The sequence below is a fragment of the Phaenicophaeus curvirostris genome, chromosome 3, assembly GCF_032191515.1.
Source record: "Phaenicophaeus curvirostris isolate KB17595 chromosome 3, BPBGC_Pcur_1.0, whole genome shotgun sequence".
Lineage (NCBI taxonomy): Eukaryota > Metazoa > Chordata > Aves > Cuculiformes > Cuculidae > Phaenicophaeus > Phaenicophaeus curvirostris.
Window position 1 is genome coordinate 83,823,014 of NC_091394.1, and position 13,871 is coordinate 83,836,884.

Genomic DNA, 13,871 nt, shown 5'->3' on the forward strand with positions numbered 1-13,871 from the left:
TTTCATATTATTTGCCTAGGAAATAAAACTCAAACCTTTGGCACTGTAGTGGGCTACTTAATTGATCTTTGATTTCAGAGAAGTTCACTGTACGAAAGCTAATACAAGGGTGCCTGAAGTTTCCAAGACAAAACATCAGCCTGGTAATTTGCCAGATATGCAAGGGCTGAACAAAACCTGCAACCATATTTACATCAATAGTTTACCATAGTTTACCCTGGAAAAAATAAGTTCTTGGTCTAACTCCCAGTTTCCATACACTTCCAAGTGTCCAAAACGTTCACCTTAGAGGCTGAAATATTCCACGCTAGGTCCATACTGAGAGGATGTTATTTATTTTAAAACACCAAACCACACTCCTTCAGCCATTTTAGGCTCTCAGAACTCATTGCACAACAACATGCAAGGAAACTCAAGGGAAAAAAAGAAATTAATGACAATAACATGTGAATTGCCACGTATTACACCTATAAATTAACATTCTTGTTAAAAAGATAAATTTAGCCCGAGTTCAGGAATAAAGGCACATCCAGATGGCAAAGTTAACGCAGAGTAGGTATGGGGTCCATTTACACCACACTAGCTACTCCAGGCTAGCTACTTCTACAGTTTGTCATGAAGACTTCAGCAGCATCACTGGATTTCAGTCCAGCTGGTAGCGGTAACAGAAAATGGGAACACAGCTTAGCATGACACTGTGGGCACCAGTCTCCACATAAGACTGATTTGGTATATTCCGAATGTGAAGCCTACAAAATATTTGTGATATGGAAGGCCCGTCCCAAACAGATTAAGATAAAAATGAGCAACTGCTCTAAGTGAATAGCACATTATGGTTATAAGTTCTCAAACAAAACTGGGAAATTTCAACTTTCTTCTGTGAAGTCAGCTAAACTGAACGCTTACAATAATTTGTTTTTAATAAAGTTAAATAAAATCTGTATTATTTGCTATGACTAAACATGAATAACTGCCAAACATTCAGAAAGCCTGAGTGACCACAGAAAGTTCCAGTCCAATTGGGCCAACAAATAAGGAAATACTAAAATATCATTAAAATTTGCCTTTATTTTTCTTACAGGAGAATGCTACACAAACCAAGATAACTCTGTTTTACAAGACTTTTTTCCCAATATACTAAATTTTCAAAAGGATAATGAACAGTATAAAACTGTTTTTATAAGTTTTTCCTGTGGAGAGCTACAGCAAAGTTTCTTCAATTGTTGTAATCTTGGAGAGCCTGAGCCATGAAAAGCTTGCCCAGGTTCTGTGCATTGAACTCCTTAATATTCTGGCAGTAGGTATTAATTTGACCTGTCAATAAAAAAGAAGAGTAAACCCTTGTCAGTTTTGAAACTCAGAAAGATATCCTAGAACGACATTTTTAAAAGCCAAATGTGTATGAATCATTCATGCTTTATACAGAGAAGCAACCAAAACAGATCAACTACTCTACACTCAGGAATTTTACATTTTCAGTATTCCCAAAAAGAAATTAGCATAATAGGTAAACTGGTGTGCTCAAAACCCCTTAATATTTCTACAACTCTATTATGTACAATTTCGGAAAAGACACATGACAATAAAAAGAATAAACCATTCTTGCTGCTGTATTGGAAGCTTGCTCACGTTAATTCTTCAGTTTAGTTTCTAAAAATACTACAAGACTGAATTTCAGTTCTGTTCTCATGCATTTGCTGTCCTTATTAAAATACTTGTAAGAAAAACTTTTCAGTAGCAGATTGAAAATTGCAGTACTCCTGTTTAACATCTTTTTTTCCAACTAATATTTCACTTTATTAGCTATTTCAAAAATCATCAGGGTATGAAGACTTGTCAGTGTTTTACAAATCAAATGTGCCCATTAAAACAGTTTTATACACATACTGATAGAAGTTATTTCCCTCATAGGCTAGGAACAGCAAAACATAAAGTTAGTTTAATCAAAATTAAGGCTGTTTAGAAGGCAAATAAACTCTCAATTTAATGCTCTAGTTGAAAAGTTTTTAAACACCTCAGAGACAAAAAAGCTAAGTTTTATTCTTTATCTACAAACTACTTCATCTAAGTAGAAGTGGATGCTTTCAATTCTTCCCCTGACTATGGTAAAAGAACAAAGAGTGCTTTGGCTGAAAACTGTTTTGTCCTTTAAGTACAATAGTTTTCAATTCCTCCTCTTTAGATGAACCATCCCAAGCTATCACTTCCATAAAACATACGTGTACATGCATTCGCTTCCGTTGCATTTTTAAACTATGCTAAAACTGAGTGTTTAAATAATTTATTGCTGCTAGGATTCATTAACTGGTAAAAACTATTAAAACAATAGGTTTTTTTAAAGACTCTGGAAGGAATAATAAATCAAGAACATTATTTCTTCTAAAAGCAGCACTTATTAGCAGTGTGAAACAGTACTAATATTAAAACAATAAACTCTTGGTTACTCCAAAATTTAACAGTGGGAGTTCAAATTCACTGTTTTTTTAATGTCTAAACACTCTTCTGTATACTAAATTACCGGAACTTTGGTTCAGTTTTCTCAGTACAAAACAAGGTGACAGCTAACTGATCCAAAAAAGTTGCTATAGTTAAACAATTTGCTTTCTCATGACACTTTCCAAATTCAGATCACTTAGCAGGGAGGGCATCTAGGTATTCTGCTCTCTGTTGCCATTGGGAAGGTCCCAGGCATTTTTTGCCTTCCAGGAGGCACAGGACAGGCACTGACTTTTGTCCCTAACTGTGGCTACATACTGCAGCATACCAGTAAACTAAAGAAACTTGGTGTGTGGGATCTAAACGCGTGCTTTGTTCCCATTCACAATTTCCTTCACCTTGAGGTGCAGGAAGATGGGGTCAGTTTCCCTAAAACTCTGGCTGTAGTAATCAAAGAAATTACCCCAATTCTTTGTAAAATTAAAGGTAAAATCTCCTCTGCTGTAACAGCTAGCTCAACACCCAGGGATGTTATCAGTAACTTCAGGCTGCAGAAAACTACTCTGCTCTGAATCAGTAGTTCACGCTCCAACAGCTTATTTCTGCCTCTTGTCTAGACAGCCCCTTAACTTCTGGAGTTGAGGGGGAAGCTGGGATGTAAGTGCAGGGAGCAGCTTATCAACTACAGTAGTCACTACACCCATTCGTGCAGAAAGCCTGCTCTGAGGGCATTTCTCCAGCTCTCCTTTAAAATCCCATTTCACCCTCTCAGAATGGCACCAGGAAGGGGCTCTGGTTGCTGTTCCTGCCTTTTTGCATCAACCCAAGAGGCATAGATGGTAAAATATGAATCAAAGGGAGAAAGTCTTCATCCATCAAGTTTAAAGCATTATGCAGCCATTCTGGTTAAACACAGTGGCCTGCTTTAAAAAAAAAAAAAATGCTCATATCTGCATGGGTAACATGTCTCTTACTTACCTAGATGCCTAAAAATTCTTCTATATGTGGAAGCCTGCTTTCTAACAGAAGCACGAACTGCCTACTAGCAATAGGGTTGTTTTTCTTAGCCTCCATTTTGTTGTTGTTGTTTTGGGGTTGTTTTCTTAATACTTCAGACACTGGGCCTGTAGATCACAGGTTGAAACCACTGCCTTTGACCAAATGAATCTGGAATACCATCAGCGCGAGAACATCACAGCACAATGGAAAAGGCAATGAAAAATTAAGATGCTTTCTAAGGTAACAACTGCACTGTTTCCCAAACTAACATTCAGATATGAAAAGCTGAAGTGAAGATGCTGGTAGAACCTGACCTGCAATCAGGAGTGACTCCATTCTTGGAGGTGGCTGGGGTGGTTTAAAAAGTTTATTGATGTCCTCCTCAGGAAGAGGGGGTTCTCCTCGGCTTTGACGCTGTATATTTTCTTGCTGACGTCTCTGCTGGTACTGAAAACAAAGCAACAGAAACAAAATGCAACAGTACTTCCAAAGCAGCAGAAAGATTTTCTTTTCAGATGCTCTTTACCTAAGTCATAAGTATGTTTTAAAAATTATACTTATTCAATGGAATTCAGTTTATTTCAAATAATGCAAATGCATTTCACGGTTTATTTCACTGTGTAACAAGCATTTCAGTTCACGGGTAACAAGCATTTCCCCAAACCCCTCAAGCTAGCATCTTAAATAAGTGAGGAACTGGAAAATTATGTGGTACTGGGGTGGTGGGGTTAGTTTTATTTTTTTTTTTCCACAGAGATAAATACAGTATCTGATGGAAAGAATACAGCATGGTAGAGAAAGGCCACCACTTCCCATGGAAAAAAAGGAAAACAAGGTTGGAATATGTAGGTATAAGACACTACTTCAAAGAGCTATACAAACTAGAAATACTCCATTTTATGCAAGTTAAAGGTCAAAACAATATTAATGTGAGAGTGGAAGAGAATGTGATTACACAAGGTATTTTAAGCCAAAAATTATTAACTCTAAACCGAGAACAAAGTGGCAGCTGAAGAAAAAAGCATAAAGGTGCATTTCTCAATTCCAGTTACTTAGATATTCTGCTACTTTGATGCTGTTTCTTTGTGGGTTACCAGAGGATTTACTAGAGTAGCTGTTTGCAGAAATTATTCTGCTAGGAAAAAAATTAAAAATCAGATTTGTTTTCAGTGTTTCCCTTTGCTGTGTAGATTACTCAAACTTTATAAAAATGAAGGCAGACCATTTCTTCAGCTATTGGATGAACACTTGTAGAAGCACATACAGTCAAAAACATGTATGTGATATTCCATACTATATGTCACAGCCAGGAACTAGTTCTAAGATTTGTCTATCGAAGCCTTCATATTTCACACAAAAATCTTTAAAGAAAAAACAGTCCAAAGATTACAGCCTGTTTTCTCTTACTTAGTTAACTGTATCTGTGCATAACAGTCTGAAAACAGTTCATGTTTGGTGGTATACTCAAATGAAGTAATTTTTTTTCCACTGGTAGTGACAAATACATGTTTTTGGAGAATGTTAAAAATAAAATCTTAAATGTCCATATTTGTATGTGAATTGCATCTAGCTTTTTCTTCTTTGCAGTACCCATTCACTTCTCAGCAGTCTGCCTATTATTTTCTATTGAAACGGCTTGCTCTTAATCACAATTGCTCCATTTTAAAAATGAAGTTAAGACCACTAACTATGCTGCAATGAGCCACTACTGAAGCAGCTATACTTAGTAAAGAAACAAAGTGAGACACCATGGAACCTAGTTTGCTCTGTTTTTCAAAATAAATAGATCGTCTTGTTATTAACAAAAAGCTTTGAAGTAGATGCCAACTTTCTATTCAAATTAGGCAGCAAAGAAAAATAAATTTTCTGACGATAACATGCATAAAGCTTCTATGTCCTCAAGAATTACAAAGCCAGGAAAGACCACTGATCTCGCACTGCTTCCCTCAATTTCTCCCTGCTCAAGCTACATTTAAGCCAATTTTGATTTTAAAATAGTCAGCGATGAAGCATTTCACATGAACCATGGGTGCTCTTTTTAATAATTAGCTACTTTGTGTAGCAATACCTCCAATATTTTATCTTTAAAGTGGCCTGGCCCATTTTCAGTGGGCCAATAGAGTCTTGTCATCTCTCTGTCTGCTAGATTAATGAGCTCAAATTTAGCTTTTACGCAGGTACTTCTTGAGTAAGCAAGTCACTCGTTAACTTAATTTATCATGTGAAGTGAATTGTGTTCACTAAGATCTCCTTTCCAGGCTTTTAAATCATACTCATAGTGCTTTTTCCCAATTTACCAGCATTCTTCTATAATTAGACACAGTATTGCTTTATCAAATGCGGCAACAGCATGTAAAGTAATACAGTCTCCAAATCACAGAACAGTTGAGACTGGAAGGGACTTCTGGAGGTCACCTTGTCCAACACCTCTGCCCAAGCAGGACCACCTAGAGTCAGTCTCCAAACTCAATATTCTCTAATCAGACTGGTTTGGATTTTAAAGAGGTCCTTTGGCATCAGGAATTAGAGGTCAACATCACCTGATCAGTCTCACTATCTACTCACAAAACATGACTAAAATGTCATTTCTGATCAGAGATGAGTCCACTGTCTTTTAAATGTGGACTATGTTTATTTATTTCTAGATGCATGACTATATGTTATAGTATCAAAACACTTCGTTTTGGAACAATTCACTTGTAGTCTCAGTTTTTTCATTTCATTTACTAAACCTCTTATCCCTGTGTCCACACCATATTTATCAAAACTAAAAGGTTTACCATTAACCACTAACAAATATGTAAAACAGTAAAGACAGACCAACCTACACCATATGTCAGCAGAAGTGAATCCGTTTGATAATCCCCGACTCGTACATTTTAGAAAACTACTTAATGAATCGTTATTTAAGAATCTTATCTTTCATAGATCTAAATTCATCTCTCTTATATAACACCACCTATTCTGTAGAAAAAAAACCTTATTCAAGCTTTCCATATTACCAACCTGGTGTTTCTGCTGTTGCTGTTTGCTTACATTCCTCAGATAGGTATTGTATTTAACGATGTCTTGGCTCATCTCATCCACTCTGTCCATCAGGAGCTGCAGACTCTTCCCCAGGTGATTACTGAAATACAAGAAGCATCCATGGAAGACTGAACTTATTTTTTAAAAAAAATATTTCAAATTTAAAATTAATTTCAAGTCACTTGACCAGCATCGCTGCACTAAAGGCACAGTTTGCAATTTTTTAAGTTCCCTGTTATCTTTGTTCATGTATTTATTTAATGATACTTTACATGACATGCCCAAGGAAGTTGTGGATGCCCCATCTCTGGTGGTGTTCAAGGCCAGGTTGGATGGGGCCTTGGCCAGCCTGACATAGTGGGAGGTGTCCCGGCCCATGGCAGGGGGTTGGAACTAGATTATCTTTGAGGTCCCTTCCAACCCAAACTATTCTACAATTCTACGACATCTTCTCCTCTAGCATCTTTGCCACATTACAAATACCAAATTTAAGTATTTTGTTTTTTGCGAGGAACCTCATAGTTCGGAAAAGACAATGCATAAATTTACTGATGCAGGTCAAACTTTAAAAAAAAAAAAAAAAAAATCTGATGCTTTTGTGGCACACAACCTTGAACAGGAGATGTTTCAAAGAGTTTGGTTTCAAGTTACTACTAGCTTTTTCACAAATATTTAACTATTCTAATATTTAAATATTCTTTAGGACTCCATTTCTTTAACTAGTCTATCAAACCACGCCTGGAAGTTCAGCAGACATCGCTTGATCTTAGCTGTTGAGAGGGAGTGTTGCATCCAATCCAGCCAGCTCGACATTCCATACCATAGGCAACATGGAAGCAGCTAGGCTGGGTGTGTCCAGTTCCAGTTACGCGATCCACTGCTTTGGCCAGACAAACGCAGTCTGTTAAACAACTTTTATTGTAGCCATTTTTAGCAATGGATTCAGTATTTTACAGGAATGTTCAACTTAAGGTACAGCTTCCAAGTTAAAGTTTTGGAAGTTCTTAGGTTGGTGCCCATGGATACAGTATTCATCCCAAATAATGTTTACAGGGTAGTGCAGTAAAAGAAGGATACTTGCTGCTCTCTGTTGATCTCTTTGATCAGAAGCTAAGTTGTTGGCTTCAATGTAAGCCTTACCCAGTCCTACTTGGCTGAAGAACAGCTAAACTCCATCCCTCTCCTCCTAAAATGAAATCCACTACTATTCATGAGAGTTTCTTTCAAATAAAGTTTAGTGCACTTTTATGTCAGAATCATATTCTTCAGTCACTGCTTCTCCATTTTATCCGAGATTCTGTGTTGCTTTTACAATGCATTCCTACCATCCTATAGCCTATGGACTGGGTGGAATAGACAGGCACGACATGGAATGGGAACCACATATGTAATACCATGCGCATCTCTTTAAGCACAAATTATTCCCCAAATCCACAGAACTTGCAGCTGGAGACAGAAGCTGGTAACATAGTGAGGCGCTAGAGGATACCTGCTGAGAACATAGCTAAAGAAACCCTTATCTGCAAGTACTACGACAGCTATTTCACCATTTGATCTGCCTGTTCACTGAACAGAGTATCAGTTACTTCAAATCTCAGTTGCATACAGGGGCAGATGGTGAGGAGGACTTCAGCTACACTGCAGCACGAAAGGCGCCACTATAATAATTATTTTTAAACTTCTTGGGCTTTTATTTTTTGCTTGAATATTTCAGGCACATGATATTTAGAACTGTGGAATATTGCCATGGCTAGGGGTTTGCATAATTTCAGTTTTTTATAGAGTTTACATTATACAGAGTTACTGTTAGAACTGGATATTATCAGAAATGCCTACATAGGTACAGACTAATAGCCTTGTAGGGTATGTGGACATCAGGAATACGTAACTATTTTACAGATAGCGTCCAAATGAAGTATTGCTGGTTACAAAGAATGGTTTTATGTGAATCTCTTTGGGACCAGCTTAGTGCAGCAGAATACAGAAACAGACAGTTATTGTTAGAAGCTGCAGTAATATAGTGTTTGCTCTCATTGCCAGGGAAACAAAAAGCTAAAAACAGATAACTTAAACAGATGTGAACTGAGACACAAAGTGATAAGTATACTGCAAACACAGGACCAGCTTTTTCCTCAGTTCTTGTGTGGCTGATAGCCTTTTTTGCTTCGTCTCTTAAAGAACACAGAAATACCAATAGGAAGTAATTTTTAAACTGTATATATACACAATGTTTAAATAAGTTTTATTCAGCTGAAGTTTATTCTGCTGAGACTTAGAAAGTTAAATCGCATTGCTCCAGCCCATAAGACTTCTCATATGCTTACTTAGCCCAAAGGTGTTTAGGCACCTCCTTAGTTTGTGCACTCAGCAGATTTGGAAAAAAATCAAACTGCTGGGTACCTAAATGCCCCATATGCTTGTATGCCATTAAAAATATAAATTTATTTATATCAGCATTTACATTTGTTGTTGTTCTGAAAGCACTGATAATAAAGAAACTGCATTTTTCAATGGCTGCATTTCAGTCAGCTGATTCAGTGAAAGGGTCAATTACATTGAGTTTACATTTAGAGTAGCAAGTAGCATAGACCAACAAGAACAGATCTATAAAACAAAATAGCTGGTATTGAGAAACCTATGTCTATGCTACATGTGTTTCAGGGGGACTTCCCATCACTAGTTCTGACCTGACCTAGTGATCTGCACATCCATTTCTGGTATCCTCTCAAAGCCTGTTTTCAGTTTAGTTTCATCTGAAACAAGTCAGGCCTGAGATCACCCAGTGGCGAAGATCTGAGCACACTCTTGAATTGAACTAAAAGACATTGGTCCACCTGAAGACAGCACCAGGAGACCACCACACTTCAAGTATCAGCTGCAGAATTGCTATCATACTGAGCATTAGAAAATCCACATAAATATACTGTGTTGGTTTTTTTGGAGAAACATAGATAAGAAAAGGGAAAAAATAGAAGGGAATTTCTCCTGCAGTTAGCACAGTCAAAAAACATGTGGATTCTTACATATTTAATGAATTAATAATCTAATCTGAGAGCACCTCTTCACCAAAATTGTTATTAAGATCACTCACCGGTATGAGTGACCTATGGAACTTCCAGAAATGTATCATTTGAGATTTATCTGTGTAGCTTGGATGACATAACCGAAATGTCAAAAAAGGACAAACACATACAAACTGTCAGAGGGAAACTGCCAAAGCCTATTTAAAAAAAAAAAAACCAAACTAGAAAGTATAGCCCACAAAGCAATTTCTCATGCTGTGCATGTTTGCTCTAACAGCCTTATACTTGTTGGGATACAACCCTTCACCCCAACAGGCAGAGAAGAAATCAAGTTCTTGACACATGGATTATTTCTCAAATAATTCTGAGGGCAAGAAGTAGAAATGTACAAACAGAATAGCCCATTCCACAGATTACAGTCATGGTCCTTCTGTCTTGCTCTTCCTGCTGGTGTACCTCGCATTTGGCAGCATTATGGTTTAGTATCCACAGGATAAAGCAACAACTATACATTAACTAAACCCATGGATCACTCGCTACACAAGGTCATCCTGTTAGAATACAGATCTGGCCAAGAGACCCAAATGCAAGTCTCTCTCTTTGTGAGGGAATGCTTGTACCACCAGAGCCTCCCTTTGCAGATATATATTTTAAGGAGAGCAATAGTGCAGTTTGCTGTTGCCAGTAAAGCCACTCTAAGAGGCTCCAACATGAGCATCTTGCTGCCTCTCACCCAGCCTTCGCCCAAGGATTACAGCACTCTCAGCTGTATGGATTCAGCTGTTTGCGTGGGCACACTTCAAACTCTTCCAGTGAAATAGTCTAGTATAAATGCAAAAACACCCTCTGCTGGGGTTTCCTTTTTTTTTTGGAGGGGGGGAAGGCTGAGGAAAGGCTGGAAAGGAAGAGTGGCAGCCTGACTTTTTCCATCAGACTATCCCACAAAGCTATTTGTACAGCCATATTCTGAAACAGATGAGGGAATAAAAACCTTTGAGGGTGGGAGGGATGTAGAGATGAAATAGGGGTAGTGGGGAGGAATGATGCAAGCAGCTGGGGCTGGAACCTCAAACTGGCTCCGCTTCTGTAGCATTCATAATGGAGAACTACACATGAAGCCCACATTTACTTCAGCATATTTAATCAGGACAGGGCTCCAGACACACACTCTCTACAGGTCTGAAACCCAAAATGCAGTCTCAAGTCAGATGCCAAAGCTTTAAAGAGAGGCAGCAATTCACATCATTTTCAGCTTCTTGTACCATGCTCACTAGTTTTAACCGTCTCTACAGACAGCTCATGGGCCTCAGCTTGCAGTTTTGGAGAAGACCACCTACCTACACTGGCCCAGGAGGAAGCAGAGGTGCCCAGCCTCCAAGATCTGAATCACCGTGCTGCACCCAATTTGGGGGTACAACAACTCTGAAACAGGAGGTGTCCAAAAAAGATGGTCCCCTAAACTTGCCTCCATCACCTCTCCCTGACTTAATTTAATTCTGCCTGCATCCTGGCTAAGGAAGATGAGAAAAGGAAGCAGCAAAAGGAAACACAAGAAAATTCTGTGTCTGCTGCTCCATTTTTTCACTTTCCATCAGCACTGCTGCAGCCCCTCTGAGTCACTGTCTTTTGGGGAAGTGTCACCATGTACAGCATTTCTTCTCCTGGTGGGAACAGCTTTGGGTGGATTATAGCGGCACTGCTGGGCAAGGCAATCTTTTTGATTAAACATTTCTAAGGAACGTTCCCACCAATTCGCAGAACTTGTTTGCATCTCAGCATTTCAGCTTGAGTTCAGCCTGTGCTCATTTTAAGAGGATTTTGTTTGAATGAGATATATAAGTCAGGAGTCTTGAGCCCCATTCCTTTTCCTACTCTAACTTTGATGCATGCCTTTGGGCAACACATTTACCCTCTCTGTCTCGGCTTCCCCCATCTGCAAATTAGAGATTTTCATAATTATCTTAATAATCTGTTAAGCACGTTGAGATTTCTGAATAAGCATCACAACGTATAAAGGTTAATATTGTTTTCGAAAGCCAAAGTAACCCTCCTTATGTCACTTTTTGCAAAAATATTGCATCTGATGTTTAAAAAATGTATCTGCCAAGTAGATGTTACTGCCATAAATGTTCAGCACATGTTTGCTTCTATTGACGCACACTATTAGAAAAATTGCTTGAGACAAATTGAGATATTATAGAACAACCCTATTATGAAGCTAGGCCACAAAAAAAGCTTTTTTTAATTTAAATTAGATCATCAATAGAATAGGGAAGAGATGGATGAGAATGGGAATGTTGGTTGTAATTATTTCTCTGAAGATCTGGAACATTATCTGACAGGATTTTAATTCTTGAGTCTCTATCAAAAGCCTGGCAGTACTCCAGGGTCTTCAAGACATTTTGGTCCTTAAGGGTAGCAGAAGGAAAACAGTTCCAGCAAAAGGCCTCTACTTGCTATTACTTGCTAGCCTTGTGCTATTCTGCCTTCAACTTCTTCCCCCAGAATATTCCAGTCAATTCAGACTTCACAAGAAAAAGACAAATTTATACCCAAAAAGGTAAACTACTCTATACAATTATCACAAATGTACTTCAAAAGGCAAAATATATTAAGGTGCAGACAAAGTACCTCAAATAGGTACGGCCTCAAACTCAGACAAGGTGGGTGGTTGAACATGTGAGAATCTTGATGAAACAAACTCTCCAGCAGAGACAAAATACAGGTAAATAATTTCATTGCCAAACCATTGCTTCAGAAGATTAAAAAGGATTCAGAGATATTCACAAAGGACAAAAAAAAACCCTAACCCAACCCAAAACACCTCCCCTCAAAAAAGCAGACATAAAGTTATCGCCAACTAATTCTATGATAGTAAAGTGAGGACGGTGCATCAAAATTAAAAGTTAATATTTGAGACGTTTTAGCCACAACTTTCAAGGACAAAAGTAAGGAAATGAAACATGAAAATATAATTCCAAAACAGTGGGGGTTTGAACTCCCCTACTTCAGGCAATATGCTCTTCGACAGAGAAATCTTAGTTGCTGAATTCACGTAAAAACTAGTTTGAAATTTCAGCAGGCAGAAGTAGTCACTCTACCCTTGAATAAATGAACATTAAAATGTTTTAATTTGCCAGCTGAGTTATATCAATGTAAGATATCACTGAATGTGACCTGCCTCATAACTAAAAGCAGCTACCAAGTATTAAAAAAAGACGCATACAAAAATCTGCAAATAAACTCATTGGGGTAATTTCGGGAACTTTACTCTGATTCAAACAAAATTAAACACCCCAAGTTCCTCAAATAGGCTAGGTGAGCTAGAAGAATACTGCCCAGAAAATTCAGTTCAGGAGATATAATTCAGTAATACCTTTGAAAACTGTCGCATCTGTTCAATTAATTCCCCATTATTGGGGAAATTTTGGACTTCAAAAAGCTCAAGAAAACACTGCCTGTATATAGGATACTAATTCTTCAATAAGTTCAAAAAACCACATTTGATTGAAAAGGCACTTCTGATCACAATTATCAAGAGCCCAGTTCTACCTGCGTCACCATCGAGAATAGCACTGCACTGCTGCAAAAAAACACCCATTGAAAAGAACTTTTGATTCACTAAAACAAATGGCCTTTTTTCCTGTTGTGAAGTATCCCTAAATATAAATGATGGAGTTCCTTTTTCTTTGGGGCTCATGTTTTTTCTTGTTCACTTCTCATCTCATTTACTGATGTGAGGACCCACACAGCCTACCTTCCACCAGGCTATTAAGGAAATTAATTTGTAAAGTTCTTATCTTCTATCATGAGTGAGGACAAAGGTACAGAATAGTTACTACGTAGGATGTAAAGCTGATGAAAAACCTCACCTGTGGTTCGTGATCTTTTAAAAAAATATTTCAATTTCCAGCATTGCATTGCGTGACTAGCAACAGCCCATGCTAGGAAACAGGGTGCTGGGTAGTCCCAACCCTTATTAAAGGAGCAAATGCAAAGAAACAATTGAAGGCAACGCTGTCAGGTCACATGGAAGCATGCCATATACTCAGCAAAGTCCTCCTTTACAAAGTAAAGTGGTAGATCTCATGAGGAATCGCTGTTATCTCCAACATCCAGTGCCCACTCTCTTCTCACATAGTAAGAGCTTTATGATCTTTAACCAAGGAAAGAGCCTGACAGAAAGCCTGCAATATCAGGTGGACTGAGCACCTCGGCAAAAATTCTTCACTTTGTTAATTCCAAGGTGCAAAGTCCCAACATTACTGGACAAAATATCTCTTTCAGCATTAGTAAATTCCCTGTCAGAGTTCAATCCTATACTGTTCTCGTCTTGACCAATTTCTCTAAAAGCTATCAGATCCCTCAATACATCCATATAAGCTT

At 38.0% G+C, this 13,871-nt stretch overlaps 1 protein-coding gene across 1 annotated transcript in view; it reads right to left on the reverse strand.

Moving 5' to 3' along the window:
• Window positions 1–1,048: 1,048 nt before the first annotated feature.
• EIF3H (eukaryotic translation initiation factor 3 subunit H) overlaps window positions 1,049–13,871 on the reverse strand; it is a 95,496-nt gene continuing 82,673 nt past the window's right edge. The window contains exons 6-8 of the mRNA XM_069854568.1: window positions 6,442–6,562; window positions 3,750–3,882; window positions 1,049–1,314 (exon numbers count right to left, since the gene is read on the reverse strand). Coding sequence (XP_069710669.1) covers window positions 1,217–1,314; window positions 3,750–3,882; window positions 6,442–6,562 — 352 coding nt within the window. The 3' untranslated portion in view covers window positions 1,049–1,216. The remainder of the gene's footprint in view (window positions 1,315–3,749; window positions 3,883–6,441; window positions 6,563–13,871) is intronic.